The sequence below is a fragment of the Oryx dammah genome, unplaced genomic scaffold (genome assembly GCF_014754425.2).
Source record: "Oryx dammah isolate SB20612 unplaced genomic scaffold, SCBI_Odam_1.1 HiC_scaffold_11058, whole genome shotgun sequence".
In the NCBI taxonomy this organism is placed as follows: domain Eukaryota; kingdom Metazoa; phylum Chordata; class Mammalia; order Artiodactyla; family Bovidae; genus Oryx; species Oryx dammah.
Window position 1 is genome coordinate 488,317 of NW_024080452.1, and position 17,492 is coordinate 505,808.

A 17,492-nucleotide genomic window follows, 5' to 3' on the forward strand; every position below is an offset into this window, starting at 1 on the left:
CAGGGAAGCCCATTTTATATACAGCAGTTTGTATTTGTTAATACCATTTTCCTCATTTGTCCCTCCTCACCTCCCTCTTCCTTTTCTTTTTGGTAACCATAAGTTTGTTTTCTATGTTTGTGCTACTGTTTCTATTTTGTATATATGTTCATTTGTATTATTTTTTAGATTACACACATAAGTGATATCATACAGTGCTTGTCTTTGTCTGACTTGTTACACTAAGCATAATATTCTCTAGGTCATTCACACTGCTGCAAATGGCAATATTTCATTCTTTTTTTATGGCTCAATAACATTCCATTGTATGTGTGTATTTGTGTGTGTATATACAGTATGTGTGTGTGTATACACATCCACTTAAGCCAACCATTTGCTGATGAACACCTGGGTTGTTTTCATGCCTTGGCTATTATGAATAGTGCTGTGAACACTGGGTGCACATACATACATTTTCAAATAATGTGTTCAGTTTTCCGGATATGTACCTAGGAGTGGAACTGCTGGATCATATGGTAGCTCTGGGGCTTCCCTGGTGGTCAGGCAGTAAAGAATCTGCCTGCAATGCAGGAGACCCAGGTTCGGTCCCTGGGTCGAAAAGATCCCATGGAGAAGGGAATGGTTACCCACTTCAGTATTCTTTCTCTATTTTTAGTTTTTTTAGGGAACCTCCGGAGAAGGCAATGGCACCCCACTCCAGTACTCTTGCCTGGAAAATCCCATGGACAGAGGAGCCCAGTGGGCTGCAGTCCACGGGGTCGGGAAGAGTCGGACACGACTGAGCGACTTCACTTTCACTTTGTACTTTCCTGCATTGGAGAAGGAAATGGCACCCCACTCCAGTGTTCTTGCTGAGAATCCCAGGGATTGCCTGGTGGGCTGCCGTCTATGGCGTCACTCGGACACAACTGAAGTGACTTAGCAGCAGCAGCAGGGAACCTCCATGCTGTTTTCCATCGTGGCTGTACTACACCAACTTACATTCCCAACAACAGTATACAAGGGATCTCTTTCTCCACATCCTCTCCAGCATTTATTATTTGTAGACTTTTTGATGATAGACATTCTAACCAAAGTGAGGTGATACCTCAATGTGGATTTGATGTGTACCAGAATATCTTTAGCCAATTAGTGTTAAAGACTTGAGAATACTGTTTTGTTTCACTTCTTGTATTTTTAAAAACAGTGATAAGGCATTAGTAGCAATACGTGTGCCACTGATCTTAAGTGTGTCAATGAAGCCTTTAGTGTAGGTGTACAGATTTACTTCTTTATACCAGCATTTCTTTCTTATTAGACACATCTAAGTATGTCAAGTAAATATAGTTGGGGATGTGTTTTCATCAGATTTCTTATTTCTAGGTACCTTAGCCCAGGATCAGCAACCTAATCCTATTCTATTCCAATACAACTGTCACTCTGCTCAGTTACCAGAGAATCTCTTTCCTTTCCAGTCACTTATCACATCACCCATAGTCAGCTTCCCTCAGCAGTGTTGGACTGGGAAGAAACAGCAAGCTCTCAGATTCCTATGGCCTTTTCACCATGCAATGACTTGACTCTTGGCTCAGAGGTTAAAGCATCTGCCTACAACGTGGGAGACTCGGGTTCAATCCCTGGGTTGGGAAGATCCCCTGGAGAAGGAAATGGCAACCCACTCCAGTATTCTTGCCTGGAGAATCCCATGGAGAGAGGAGCCTTGTAGGCTACAGTCCACAGGGTCGCAAAGAGTTGGACACAACTGAGTGACTTCACTTTCATTTTCCTTCACTTTACTTTTATTAGACTGATAGTTTAGTCTTCTCTCTTGCTTCCCTGCCTCTGTTCAAATGTTCAGAGGAAACCAACTTCCATCTAGATATGTCACTCTTGTCTTATTCTTTGTGGGCCAGCCCAGGAACAAAGTCATCATTTACGGCAAGGATTCAGTGAAAAATGTCTTTAGAGTTCCATGTCATTTACTTGAAAATAATTTTAGGAAAACAACTTATTTATAAATTGAGGACTGGCTACTTGACGAGAAAACTAATTGCTGACTGAATCCAGAAAAACAGTAAACGGTAACGTCTACCTTGCCGAAATAGAGCACCCGACAGAGATCCCTGATGATGCCGGGCATTTCTGTAATCTTCTCTCGGCATTCTTCAAACTGAGCAGCCACACTATAGCATCTGCTTATGTGTCCACACACCTGCAGATAACACAAAGGAGTAAAAAAAGGTCACTTGTGCATTTCTGTTTAAGACAGTGGGAATCAAATCAGCAGAGATTCGTAATAATGTTTAATGATATATACAACGCTCCAAAATTAAACAGAACACTTCTACTGAATTATCAGTATTTCTGGTTAAGATACCCTATAGATACAAGGTTGGCAAACCATGGCCACTATAAGGCCACAGGCCAAGTCAACCATGATCTGTCTTCGTATGGCCAGGAAGCCTTAGCTTTTACATTTGCAGAGAGTTGTAAAAGTCACAAATAAGAAGCATGCAATAGGATTTCCCTGGTGGTAGTGGACAAGAATCTATCACAGGTTTGATCCCTGGTCCAGAAAGAGTCCACATGCCGTGGGGCAATAAAGTCCATGTGCCATAACTACTAAACCTGCGCTCTAGAGTCCTCCAGCAGCAACTACTAAAGCCCGTTCACCCTAGCACTGGTGCTCAGCGACAAGAGAAGTCACTGCAATTAGAAACCTGTGCACCATGATAAAGAGAAGCCCCCACTCTCCACAAGGAGAAAGCCCATGCTCTGCAACAAAGACCCAGTCCAACCAAAAATAAATAAATAATTTAAAAAATATGCAACAGACTACATGTAACCTGAATGTCTCAAATAATCACCCTCTAGCCCTTAATAAAAAAGTTTGCCAACTTCTGGATTAAAGTATTTTTGCCCTGAATTCTAATAATGTACTATACTTATTAATAAAAATAAAGATGAAACTCAAAAGCCTGTACCGAATTGTTTTCTATTCTAAATTTTGCTGGCATACACAAAAGGTCAAAAAGATGCATTTTACAGTGATCTTAATGTTCCTGATGGATCTTCTACTAAATAATTCAACAGAAAAGAAGAAAATGAAAACACTAGGTATGGGAGTGGGAAGTAAAGAAGGAATTAAGGAAGGTGATGGAAGATAAGTGAAACAAAAATGGAAAAATTACAGATGTTTGAAACTGGGTAAAGGGGATATGGGATTCATGATATCACTCTCTATTATAAGGAAAAAAAATTAAGCCAACAGATTACATATGATTTACCACAGTGCTTATTAAAGTGTGATACACAGAGTAACAGCATCAGTTATCATCTGGGAATTTTGTTAGAAAAGCATATTCTCAGGCCCCTACCCTAGCCTTTCTGAATCAGAATCTTTGGGCAGAGGACCTGGGAGGCAGACCTCAGCAACCCAGGTTTTAATGAGCCCTCAAAGTGATTCTAAAACAGACCTAACATCTGAACTACTAGTCTAGTGTAACTTTCTTGGAATAGTGTGTTTCAGCCTTACCTGTACTGACATGTCACTTGGTTTACTAGAACGATTCAAGACAGCCACACAGCGACTAAATGCCTCTTGTAACACCTGCAGAGAAAGAAGTCTGCAGTTAACTCTTAAAGTTTGAAAAGACTCCTCTGCTAGGAATAAAACATTAATTAACCTTCTAGTACTAGAAACCTGGCAAATAAGTGTTGGCTCAATTAACATTTGAAGTAAACAAAGAACCCTGCAGTTTTTTGAAACCATCCTGCTACACTATTTTGCAAGTAATATTAAGTTCACCAACTCTGAATCTAATATTCTCCAAAACATGCTATGCAATAAGGCTCCATTTATTTTAATTTTGGTATTAGAATATAAAGAACATGGTAATCTGTTGCAATAAATTAAAGAAACTGTATCAACTGTATTCATACTTGGTGAATTCTTTATTGCTAAGAGACAGTTTACCTAAACTAGCTTTAAGACAAGGACAAAGATCATTCCATATTACCTCAATTCCATTCTCCCGTCTAAGCTCTTCAGCATTGAGGGCTGAGCAGTTAACCGTATGGAAAGCCAGCTCTGCAGCAGCAGGCAACAATGGTGATTCTTTTGAGAAAAGGAGGTCATCTGAAGTTTCCATTGTTATAGTCCTAATTAGCATGGGGTATCCTGCATATTTATAAGGCTGTAAATCTGAAATAATCATGGTTTTAAGTTAATTTTTAATTACATTGTCAAAAAAAAAAAGATTAAAACAGTCAACATCTTAAATGTTTCCTAATTCTAGTTTATATAAAGAAATTAAACTGAGTACAAATCCCTTGGATCTTTTCTACTAGCAAACTTGTTTTGTTGACCTCTCTAAAATGTTTCTACTAGAAAAAGAGTATTGCCTGGTACAAACTTTGTCTATAGTGGTTTTGATCCTTTGCAGAGTATCTACTTTCGGTACGGTCCATGTGATCTTTATAACTTTTACCTTTTGAGAATGACCAATAATCTACTTTAACCCATTTTTAAGACAGCTTAAATAAAACAAAGCCCCTTGGAACTGGTCCTGGTAGTCCTAACACATACGTATATAAGGAAAAGAGTGAATGAATTAATGTTAAGTTCTATCAGATGAGGACCCCCTACCCCAGAACTAACTGAGTATAAACTCCCTTTGTGAAAAGTAGAAGACAGCATGAAAAAAAATTCTCACCTTGATAATACATAAAATGAGCTGCAGCTGCACTATGGCGGCTAAGATAGAGTTATCAGCCAAAAAACAAACCAATGGTTTGAAAAAGACTTCTTCAGATTCATTCTCATTAGTGGTAAATGTCTGTAACTAAATGTTTTACAAATGCTTTCTGTTGAGTTTATATGCAAAACTGAATCAATTAATCACTGCTCTAATGTCCAAGCTGCTCAATCCCCATGATATCCCCTCCAATAAACTAGAACCCTACTTATCTTAAATTACCCAACACTCCTATTTATCTCAGATCTCTCATTATTCTCTCTTTTCTCCCATCATCCTACAGAGCAAATAGGTTTCCCATTTTGTGTGTAAGCCAAGTTTAGTTCCAAGCCAATGGACACCTGTTATACTGAACCTAAATCCAACCTCCCCAACAAAGTCTAAAAAATTTTCAATGTGCTCCGAGCTTTCTGGCTGCTACTGTTAGGGTACCACAAATCACAACAACATCAGAAATTCCCAAAAGCCCGTACCCTAAAATCACACCTATTTCATTTATAAAATTTTCAAAGTGTTCCACAAGATCAGAGGATTTTGAGAGCGACCACAGAAAATGAAGTGTGAGGGGATATATATGATCATTTGAAAAGTTTCTCTTGCCTTTTTTTTTAAAGATTTATTTATTTAATTTTTTGGCTGTGGTGGGGCTTCATTGTTGCACACGGGCTTTCTCCAGTTGCATAAAGCAGTGTGCAGCTTCTCACTGTGGTGGCTTCTCCTGTTCGGAAGCATGGCTCTAGGTTCAAGGACTTCAGTAGTTGCACCTTGCAGGCTCTAGAGCATGGGCTCAGCAGTTGTGGCACATAGGCGCAGTTGCTCCAAGGCATGTGAAACATTCCCAGGCCAAGGACTGGACCAGTGTCCCTTGCATTGGAAGGCAGATTCTTAACCACTGGACCACGAAGAAAGCTCTGTTGCTTTTTAAAAAACAGAGCACCCTAGATGTTTTCAGCCTTTAGACGTTTATGGATAGGTGGAGTCTTACAAAAGACGTGATCCTTAAATCCAGGTCCATTTTAGATCTCATTTAATATGTTTATTATTAAATAGCTAAAGACAAAACTAACCAAGTACCTCCACAGAACAGAAATGTCATTTAAGAAGGAATAATGAAATCTTATTGAGAATGTACACTATTGAAAAACATAGGCAAGAATTGTAAGGTATAAAACAAACATTTTGGGTCTAACTACAGAAAACTACTCTTTTACTGTATTTAAAATGGAATTCCAAGAGTCTTCTGCATAAATAATTAGAAATACATAGGAGGAAGGTTCAAGAGGGAGGGGACATATGTATACTTACGGCTGATTCACAGTGTTGTACAGCAGAAACCAACACAACATTGTAAAGCAATTATTCTCCAAATAAATATAAATTTAAAAATGTAATAATAAAAAAATATTAACCCCCCCAAAAGAAATAAACAGCAGAAACAAAGAACATGGTAGAATTAGCTGGAGGAAAATTCATAACACAAGCCTTACCTTCTTTATGACGGTTGAAGAGAATGCTTTGAGTTTTCAGAATTAAAATTATATTCTCTGGATCTGGTCCATCCATAATTTTTGCTGATTTGGTACATAAAAATTCATAGGCTTTATTTACCTTTTCAAACATATCCTGTATGTAACCAAAGACAATCAACCTTTAATTCAGAACATCTAAAATCACAACTTAGAACAGAGCTAGTTTGTATTTTACTAATAACTTTAGTCACTATTTTGTTCTGTTTTTTATATTAAGGAATCATTCCAACTGTAATTTAGGTGGCATACTTTTCAGATGAAACAACTTTTTTTTCCCAAAAAAAGGTATTCAATGATCTCAATACCATTTATTGAAAATTTTTTCTTTACTGGCTTATACCACGTTATATTAAATTCATACACACCAGATATAGTTTCTGAATTATTATAAAAATAGTTATTATACGAGGCACTATTTTTTGAGCACTATGGCAGGCACTTTGCTAAATGCTTTACATACATTATTTCACATAATTCTCAAAACACTATATAAGGTGTGTACCCTTAATAACCTCATTTTTAAGAAGATGTTACATAACTTGCCTAAGGTCATAAGCCCACTGCTGACAGAGCTAAGACTCCTATATCCATGCTCTTAATTACTATTCTATAATGTTCCTTGATCTATATGTTGATCTTTGTGCCAGTAGAATACTGTATTACTATTGTAGTTTTACAGAGTACTTAGTATCTGGTAGTTTAAGTCTAGAAATTTAATACTGATTTCAAAATTTCTTCCTATATTGACTGTTTTCTTTCCTATATTAATCTGAACTGCTTTAAATTTCTCAAAAAATGTCCCAGGTTTTTTGATAAAAACTACCTTAAGTATATAAAAGTGATGTTTTTTCCACTGCTATCTTCCTACTCAGGAATATTGCCTATCTCTAATAAAAAACACTAGCCTTGAATCAGGGGAAACTACCCGATGTTTCTAGCAACAGACTATAAGCACTAGTTTTAGTGGTCCTTATGTGATTTTATGAGTGTCCACTGGCATTATAGTAGGAAGCTGCAAAAGACAAGATCAGGGAATGCTGGCAGCAGATGACTTTAACTCTGAACCAAATTTTCTGTTTTTTTCATTAACAGGCATAAGAAGTTGGATGTCATTAGAAAGAAATAAGTTACCCAAAGCAATCTGAGTGGCAATGGATCACCGACAAATGAATTAAGTTCACCCATCTCTTGACTGTCTTCAATTACTCATGTGACAGCTCATTAGAGTTAATTTTCAAACAAACATGGGTAAGAAAAGAGAATAAAAGCCTTAAGTTACTAGTTGTGCTTCCCCAGTGGCTCAGCTGATAAAGAACTGGCCTGCCAATGCAGGAGACGCCAAGAAATGTGGGTTTGATCCCTAAGCCAGGAAGACCCACTGGAGAAGGAAATGGCACCCTGCTAGAGTATTACTTATTCTGGCCTGGAAAATTCCATGGACAGAGGAGCCTGGTGGGCTACAGTCCATGGGATCACAAAGAGTCAGACATGACTGAGCACACTCACACTAGTCAAAGAGAAGTCCTTTTGATAAAATGAGAGATGACCATTTAAGCAAAAAACGAGCACGTCAATCAGAAGTTAATTTAACATATACAGACATATATTATGAGGCAGACACTGGTGCATATCTTTTCTCTACCTGAAACAGCAGTAGAACAAAAGCAAGTCAACCCCAAGTCAACCCCAATTCCAAAGGCAGTACATACCCTCCCTTCTGGATTTTTATCAGGATGATATTTCTGTGCAAGTCTGAAGTAAGCTTTTCTAATTTTGCTCTCATCATGCCTGCAAAATAGGAAAATTGTTTCATGAATTGAATAATGTGCAAGAAAAATATTTATACAATCATCTAAAATGATTATTTTAAGAATCTTATTTTTATTGTGTATGATCATATATTAGGCACCTAATTAAATCAGTCAGACTTAAGTAAGGTTATTCTTTTTTAAAAAATATCTTTTAAATTTATCTATTTTAATGGAAGGATAATTCCTTTACAATACTGTGATGGCTTCTGTCATAAATCAGTATGAATCAGCTATTGGCATACATGTGTCCCCTCCATCCTGAAACTCCCTCACAATTCCTCCTCACCCTATTCCCCCAGGTCTACACAGAGAACCAGCTTTGGGTGCCCTGCTTCATGCATTAAACTCTCACTGGTTATCTATTTTACATATGGTAATGTATATGTTTCAATGCTATTCTCTCAAATTATCCCACCCTCTTCTGCTGAGTCCAAAAGTCTGTTCTTTACATCTGTGTAGCCTTTGCTGCCCTATATGTAGGATCATCGATAAAAATTATTCTTTGTATTATCTTTACCCTTAAAAAAAAAATTGCCTATACAAGGTTACCATATTCACCTCAAATTAAAAAACCATATTTGGGGTTCAAATAACTAAGAATTATTTTTAAAACAACTTTAAAAAATGTCACTTCAAACTATAATTCTAAGTTATTTTAACTTTCAGTCCAGTTCAGTCACTCAGCCATGTCCGACTCTGCATTCCCATGGACTGCAGCACACCAGGCTTCCCTGTCCACCACCAACTCCCAGAGCTTGCTCAAACTCATGTCCATTGAGTCCATGATGCCATCCAACCATCTCATCCTCTGTTGTCCCCTTTTCCTCCTGCCTTAATCTTTCCCGACATCAGGGTCTTTTCTAATCAATCAGTTCTTCGTATCAGGTGGCCAGAGTATTGGAGCTTCAGCATCAGTCCTTGAAAAGAATATTCAAGACTGATTTCCTTCAGGATGGACTGGTTGGATCTCCTTGCTGTCCAAGGGACTCCCAAGAGTCTTCTCCAACACCACAGTTTGAAAGCATCTGTGCTTTCGACACTCAGCTTTCTTTATGGTCCAACTCTCACATCTATACATGACTACTGGAAAAACCACAGCTTCAACTACCAGGACCTTTGTCGGTAAAATTTTAACTTTCAGCCTATACTTAAAATGTTTTTTTTTCCCTATCATATGTATTCTACTATAAAACTTCACTGATTAATTAATAAATCTGCATTCTTTTCTATACATCATTTACTATCCTAGACACACTGCTATCAAATGTCTTCCTCAGGTATAAGACAAATTGCAAGAAGAGGGGAAAGATGATACTGAAAATGACTCACGGTCCCTGTCCTTGAGGGAGATTAAGCAGTTCATAAGCATCATCTATTGACATTGTAGGTGGCTTCTTTTCTACTTCCTTCTTCCAGGCATCAAGGGTATCTTTCAGAAGCTTGACCTTAAAGACAGAATCGAAATTTATGTTTAGCAGCAACAACAGCAAAGTAAAACTATTTCAGAATATAATTTGTAAGTTATGAAATTGTTTTATATTTACTTAAATTGACATTTTAGGCTAAACAACGAACAGCTTTCTAAATACAAATAACCAAAATTTCCTTCTAGTATTGATAAATGTTAGGTAGCAAAGTATTTGTTATGGGGCTATTATTTTTTTAAAGTAGTATCTTAATTCTCTGCCAATTTTTGCCTCTCCTTTTAATTGTTAAAGAAACAAAGTATGGAAAACGTAGGAATTAGTAATGAACGGGCAAAAATAAGAGTGTCCCAGGAATTAATGTTATGTTTTTTATGTGAACTCTCAGTTAATCTTACCAACCACCACAGGAATAGCTGCTATTAGTAGTATCAGCACTATTATCATACCTGAGGTTTAGAGAAGCTAAGCAATACACTCAATAATATGTTGTTGTTGTTGTTTAGTTGCTAAGTCATGTCTAACTTTCTACAACCCCATGGATTGTAGCCCATCAGGTTCCTCTGTCCACGGGATTTCCCAGGCACGAATACTGGAGTGGATTGCCATCTCCTTCTTTAAAGGATGTTCCCAACCCAGGGATCAAACCCATGTCTCCTGTACTGCAGGCAGATTCTTTACCTCTGAGTCACCTATTAAGTACGTAAGTGAAGTCGCTCAGTCGTGTCCGACTCTGCGACCCCATGGACTGTAGCCTACCAGGCTCCTCTGTCCATGGGATTTTCCACACGATAGTACTGGAGTGGATTGTCATTTCCTTCTCCAGCAGATCTTCCCGATCCAGAGATCGAACCAGGGTCTCCCACACTGTAGACAGATGCTTTACCGTCTAAGCCACCAGGGAAACCCATAAATAGGTGACCCACAAAGAGCTTGTCCAGGATTAGAAACCGGAACCTTACACACCCAAACAGATAATCATACCCTAGACTGATGAGCTATTAATCACCAAACAAACTCAACCCAGACTACCTAACTTCAGCATCTGTGAGCTTAATCAATCTCTTATAAAGACGAGCTCCCACCAAGCTATTATAATATGTAATTATATTATATAATTATATAATCTCTTAATAGATTAAGAAGATTAAGAGATTAAGGAGAGGTGGCAAGAATACACAGAACTATGCAAAAAAAGGTCTTAATGACCGAGATAAGTATGATGGTGTGGTCACTCACCTAGAGCCAGGCATCCTGGAGCATGAAGTCAGGTTGGCCTTAGGAAACACTACTATGAACAAAGCTAGTGGAAGTGATGGAATTCCAGCTGAGCTATTTTAAATCCTAAAAGATGGTGCTGTTAAAATGCTGCATTCAATATGTCAGCAAACTTGGAAAACTAAGCGTGGCCACAGGACGGGAAAAAGGTCAGTTTTCATTCCAATCCCAAAGAAGGGCAATGCCAAAGAATGTTCAAACTACCATACAACTGCACTCATTTCACCTGCTAAGAAAGTTATGCTCAAAATTCTTCAAGTTAGGCTTCAGGCAGTATGTGAACTGAGACTTTCCAAATATACAAGCTGGGTTTAGGAAAGGCAGAGGAATTTGCTGGATCATGGAGAAACCAAGGGAGTTCCAGAAAAACACCTACTTCTGCTTCATTGACTACACTAAAGCCTCTAACTATGTGGATCACAACAAACTGTGGAAAATTCTTAAGAGATGGGACTACCAGACCATCTTGTCCCCTGAGAAAACTGTATGCAGTAGAGAAGCAACAATTAGAACTGGACATGGAACAACAGACTGGTTTAAAACTGGCAAAGGAGAACGTCAAGGCTGTGTACTGTCATCCTGCTTACTTGACTTTTATGCCGTGTACATCATGCAAAATGCCAGGCTAGATGAAGCACAAGCTGCAATCAAGACTGCTGGGAGAGGTACCAACAACCTCAAATATGCAGATAATACCACTCTAAAGGCAGAAAGCAAAGAGGAACTAAAGAGCCTCCTGATGAGGGTGAAAGGGGAGAGTGAAAAGCTAGCTTGAAACTCAACATTTAAAAAATGAAGACTTCATGGCAAATAGAAGGGGAAAAAGTGAAAGCAGTGACAGATTTTATTTTCCTGGGCTCCAAAATTACTGTGGACAGTGATCACAGGCATGAGATTAAAAGATGCTTGCTCCTTGGAAGGAAAGCTATGACACATCTAGACAGCATATTAAAAAGCAGAGAAATCACTTAGCTGACAAACATCTGGACAGTCAAAAAATATGGTTTTCCCAACAGTTATGTACGATGTGAGAATTGGACCATAAAGAAGGCTGAGCGCCAAAGAACTGATCCTTCTGAATTGTGCTGGAGAAGACTCTTGAGAGCCCTTTGGAGAGCAAGATCAAGCCAGTCAATCCTAAAGGAAATCAACCTTAAATATTCATTGGAAGGACTGATGCTGAAGCTCCAATACAACCTGATGGCAAACAGCTGATGCAATAGAAAAGAACCCGATGCTGGGAAAAACTGAGGTCATGAGGAAGGGGGGGCAACAGAGGATGAGATGATTGGATAGCATTATCAACTCAATGTATATGAGTTTCAACAAACTCCAGGAGAGGGTGAAGGGCAGGGAAGCCTAGTGTGCTGCAACCCATGGAGTTGACAAGAGTCAGACATAAATTAGCGATGGAACTTCAACAAATTTTGTTACATGTATGAAATTAAGTTTGTTTTATCAGAAAAGATAACAAATGTAAAGTCCTTTTATGCTCCCTGAAAAAACTGTCTTTCAATTTAGGATTTACCCAAATACACTCGAATTACAGAGTGCTTAAGTAAAAAGAACTATTTAAGAAATCTATTATCCTTCTTAGAAAGAAGAAATTACCCAGAAGCAATTAGAGGTTATTTTTATGATTTAAGAAGGCACAAATTAATCTGCTGACTTACCGGGTCTTTAATTGGCCAATCTGGAAACCGGAGTGTATCACAAAGTTGTTTGAGATAATAAATACTACAAAATAGTTCATTTTCTAGTTGTGGGTAGTTGATAACTGGGATGGGACAATATTGATAAAGTGCTCTTGTGTTACTCTGAAGACGAGGTGTGAAATCAGCAAGATGGGCAGCAATCTTCTCTATCATGAGGCGCCTACAATTAGAAAAGTCTCCAAGCATTATGATGGAATTATTTATTTAAAAAAACATTTACCTATTTGGTTGTACCCCATCTTAATAGAGACCTGTGAGACCTAGTTCCCTGACCAGGGTTTAAATCTGGGCCCTCTGCATTCGGAGCACGGAGCCTTAACCACGGGAGCAACAGGGAAGTCCCTATTTTATTTTTTATGTTAAAGAAAAGTTTATGACAGGAAATCATGCAAGATAATTACATGGATCTTCTTCAGAGTAACTCAGTTATTGACCTAAATAAGAGCTTTAAGAATGTTACTCAGGGTATTCTAAATTTATTCTGTACAAACACTTTATGGATATACATTTGTTTGTAGTACTATCTATAGAGAAAACCAAAGAGAAAAAGACTGAGAATACCAACCCTTCTTACTGAAAATTCAGTCATTAGACGGTCAAAAGGTATGGAATCTGCATGCATGAGGGCACAGCCATGGAATCAAGTCAGCTCTCTCCCCAAAGAAGCTCACTCTGTGGGCTTTATTTTAGTTAAATTAGCACACCTAGGATCTGGCCCTCAGCTAAGCAGAAACCGGATCTGCTCAGGATAACACAAAGCTTCATCCTTCAGATGAGGGACTCATACCAACCAGTCTCAGAAGAAAAATATTACACAGAATAATTATAATAAACTTATTCATATTCCTATACATTTGTTCCCAAGGAAAAATATGACAGTCATACAGAATATAGTCAAATTGGTGGCTAGTACATGTCAAGCCTATAGGTCAAACTATTAGAGAAGCCAAATGATGACCAGCAGGTAGCAGTGTGAGTGTGGGCCAGCCAAAAAAGAGTGGGTGACTGACTCAGAAAATCAACTGCCATCCAGCTAGGAAGACTGAGGGGTTGTCCGGAGAGGCAAACTTGACGCTGGACTCATGAACTGCCAAGTCTTTACCAGACTCAGCCGGTATGGATACTGATATCTGCTCCTGGGCCTCTCCTTTTTCTTGGTGGAAAATGGACTTTCCTACGGCATTGCCCTGACAACCTCCAGATTACGGTCAACGTGTGCTGGTTAGGAAGTCCTAATTAAAATGACTTTGGTATCTCTAGTCCGATCTATTTTTTGTGGGCATAGTTTTTAAATGGGACACAGTTCTATTTCCAAATACTCAGAAGAAGTGTCTTAATTTAAGCCCCATATGTCCCATACATATACATTAATTCATTTTCTGAAAGCCCAGTGATAATTGGCTCCACACCCTTATGTAAAACTCTACTAAGGTAACAGTAATTTTGTCACGTCACATTAGAACAAGAAAAAAGCTGAGGGCTTTGTGAACAAGTCACTTGATTTGGCACCAATGACTACTGTAGCTTGAGATTAAGCAACTAGTAAATCTTTTCACAGAAGTCAAATCAGAAGGCAGAAGGTTGAGAGTCTGTGTATAATATACAATCGACTAGCTATTTACCTCATTTCACTGCTCCAGATTGCTTCTGGAGTATCAAATTCTCCTAGAAAGATCTCGGAAAACTTTTCAGGCTCGTAATTTTCTAAGTAACAAACCATTGCTTCTGGTAGAATGTGCCCAAGTATACTTCTCTGAAAAATATCCTGTCCTTTTGTCTTTAAAACAAAACACAACATAGTTAGAAACAGTTTTCTAATAAATGAATTGGGATTAGAGAACATTTTAAGAAGCTATTTGGAACATACTGCTTTTATGCTTTGGAAATTTGATGAAAAAAATGGCAAAAAGAGAAGTGCAAGGTTTCTGGTATGAACTGCCTTGGCATGAGCTCCAAGATGGAAATATCCCCTCTAGCCCTGCAGCAGCCTTAATTCTCCTCAGGGGTCAGGTACTGCCAACATTATTTAGGGCATCTGGCCTCTGACCATGTGTAATGGTAGTGACCCTGCAAAGATTTACATCAATTATTCTATTACACTGTTGGCAGTAGTTCCCAACCTACACTTGCTTCTGTTTTCAAAAATAAGTCTAGAAAAATCAAGATCTTAAAGAGTCTATCCTCATGAAGTGTGGCTAAAACTTAGATGGAGAATTTCTATTAAAAATAATTATAATTAATGGTATTAAGAACTTCATATTCTCTGGTTGGCCAAATGGAGTCAGGGTAATGTTCATACTTTTATCATGGTAAATTTTTAAACTCATTTCTTTACCTAACTGGGTGGGAGGGGGTACGAGGGGGAACCCTACGGACTATAAATACTTTTCTTATTTCCTTCTAGGCAAACTGAGGACGTTTTGTTCCTCTAGGATCTGACAAAGAAGTGAAAAAAGCCCACATATGGTTTTACTACTTAGTGCACAAATTAGATGATGAATATTCTCAGGCTTTTTACTAATAAAAGCCATAAATTCATTGTTAAACTTTTAGGCGAAGAACTGCTGTTCTGTCCTTTAGAATACTATTATTTGGTTCTACATCTAGAGTTCTGCTATAAACAAATACTGTTTTGCTGTAATTATTCAAAATAGTTAGGTGAAATGATTTTATAATATAAAATTTGAAAAAAATTACGTATACATAACTGCACAGAAAAAGCACAGAAAAAAGGGGAAAAAAAGAATGACAAAAGTGCTTTATGTTGCATTAATGTGGTAGCATTAGAGGCAACTTTTTAAGAAACTTGTTATTCTCATTTTCTATCTGTATAGAGCTATGCAAACCATACTTCCATGGGCATCACTTTAATATTATTAGATTATAGATAGATTACTTTCTAGGGTTTTACTGGCTTCTGTATAAAATATGCAGTTTTGGTCTTGTGTCTGTTGTCAAAGTAATGTAACACTCCTTGGGTAGTCTCTTAAACAGAGGTCCAGTTTCGATTTATACCAATCTCAATAAAATCTGAAAATCAATGTTTCATGAAAAGTCTAACAAAATTTCAAACAAGATTCAGTTATTTATTTACAGTAAACATTTCTGCAAAATGTAGGTACAAAGTTACATTTGTCAAAGCTACCTGGATAAAGTCTCATTTTTTATATTCCTATTATTCCTCCCCAAGTAAAATGGCATACTTGAGAGCACCTGAAAAAGTAAGTAGCCTCAAAATAAAAACTTAGCACTTCTCCCACACTGGGATCTGAACAAAAAGAATGTGAAAGTCTTACTGAATCTGAGCTGACTATATGAGACTCAGCCATATAATGAATTATTTTTTACCATTACTAATTACATTTTACACAAAGGGAAAAATTATACTCACAGATAGCAAATGTCAGGTTATAATCACATCTATAATTTAAATATTAAGTCTAATAGGCAACATTTATTTTAAAACATTAGCTTAGACTTTCTTTGTGCAAGGTACCACAAGGAAAGCAAAATATGAATAAAAGAGTATCTGCCTTCAAGAACTTATAATCCAATAAACATATACAACTTAGGAAACGTTAGTGCCAGGACAGGTTCCCCAGTATTAAGTCCCATATTCAGAGGATTAATCTGGCTTACCTCTTCTGACTTGAAGGCCTGTTTGGTATGTGTGTACTTCAAAAATCTAGGGGAAAAAAAACTACTTATCAGGTACAGGAACTGATTTAGATTTAATACCCTTAATTTTCTAAGACTGGTTTGTTTGTTTTTTTTTGAAGTATAGTTGATTTTCTATGTTGCGCCAGTCTCTACTGTATGGTGAAATAACTCAGTTATACACATATATTCTTTTTTTATATTATTTTCTATTGCAGTTTATCACAGGATATTGAATATAGTTCCCTGTGCTATATAGTAGGACCTCGCTGACTAAGACCAGACCTTTTTTATAAATAAAAACCATAAAAGGTTCTTAACCTTGTAAATCTATATTCTCAAACTGCTGAATTTTTATTTAAGGCAAGAATTTATAAGAATTAGAAAAAATTTTAAATGATGTCATATTAGAATTATATAATATAAAAATTACTCAATTTTAAGAAAAAAGCAAAATGTAAAACAATATAAATATATTAAATCTGTATGATTAAAATACTAGATGATGATACAATTTTTATGTTAGATGTAAAATGGTGTGATTCTGAATAACTTTTCGCCAATCTTCTAATTTTCAAATTTTCAGACATACAAACACCTCTTAAAATGAAAAATGTAATAAAGGCAATGGTATGCTCACAAAATATAAATTTAATAAATCTGTCCATGTACAATTAAAATAATTTCAAACAAATTTTACCGAGCAACAGGAAGCACATTGGAACCTGTATACATCATGATGAAGAAAAATACTCCACTTAGATAAAGTCGAGGTAACTGTGGGTTATCTTGCATAATATGGTATAACAAAATAGCAACCTTCTCAACAAGGATAGGGTCAAAGGTCAACAGTAGCTAAAAAAAGAAATAAAATGTTTTTGTTACTGGGCTATTAAAATTTGCAACATCATCATTCATTTCATGTTTATGCATTTCATGTGCTCAAGTTACAGTTTCTCCTAAGTAGAAAGTGGTGGTGGTGGTGGCTTAGTCGCTAAGTCGTGTCCGACTCTTGCGATCTATGGACTGTAGCCTGCGAGGCTCCTCCGTCCATGGGATTCTCCAGGCAAGAATACTGGAGTGGGTTGCCATTTCCTTCTCCAGGGGATCTTCCCAACACAGGACTCGAACCTGGGTCTACTGCATTGCAGGTAGATGATTTATCAACTGAGCTATGAGGGAAGCCAAGCAGTAAGTAGTAAAATAAAAATCAGACTGACTCAGTATGTTTGTCTACCAGCTTCTAAGCAGATTTGAAAAATATTTTATAGATTTAATGCAGAGATAGTAAAATATTAATAGAGAAGTAATCAAAACTTAGCCATTAAAAGCCCAACCATGC

The 17,492-nt window shown here is 37.3% G+C and overlaps 1 protein-coding gene across 1 annotated transcript in view; it reads right to left on the minus strand.

Annotated features, from left to right (window-relative positions):
- Positions 1-17,492, minus strand: part of LOC120860378 (dnaJ homolog subfamily C member 13-like) — a 155,661-nt gene that overhangs the window by 40,013 nt on the left and 98,156 nt on the right. Inside the window, exons 30-39 of the mRNA XM_040236179.1 lie at positions 16,851-17,005; positions 16,133-16,178; positions 14,116-14,270; positions 12,452-12,653; positions 9,406-9,521; positions 7,975-8,053; positions 6,224-6,359; positions 3,999-4,183; positions 3,515-3,589; positions 2,072-2,191 (exon numbers count right to left, since the gene is read on the minus strand). Coding sequence (XP_040092113.1) covers positions 2,072-2,191; positions 3,515-3,589; positions 3,999-4,183; positions 6,224-6,359; positions 7,975-8,053; positions 9,406-9,521; positions 12,452-12,653; positions 14,116-14,270; positions 16,133-16,178; positions 16,851-17,005 — 1,269 coding nt within the window. The remainder of the gene's footprint in view (positions 1-2,071; positions 2,192-3,514; positions 3,590-3,998; positions 4,184-6,223; positions 6,360-7,974; positions 8,054-9,405; positions 9,522-12,451; positions 12,654-14,115; positions 14,271-16,132; positions 16,179-16,850; positions 17,006-17,492) is intronic.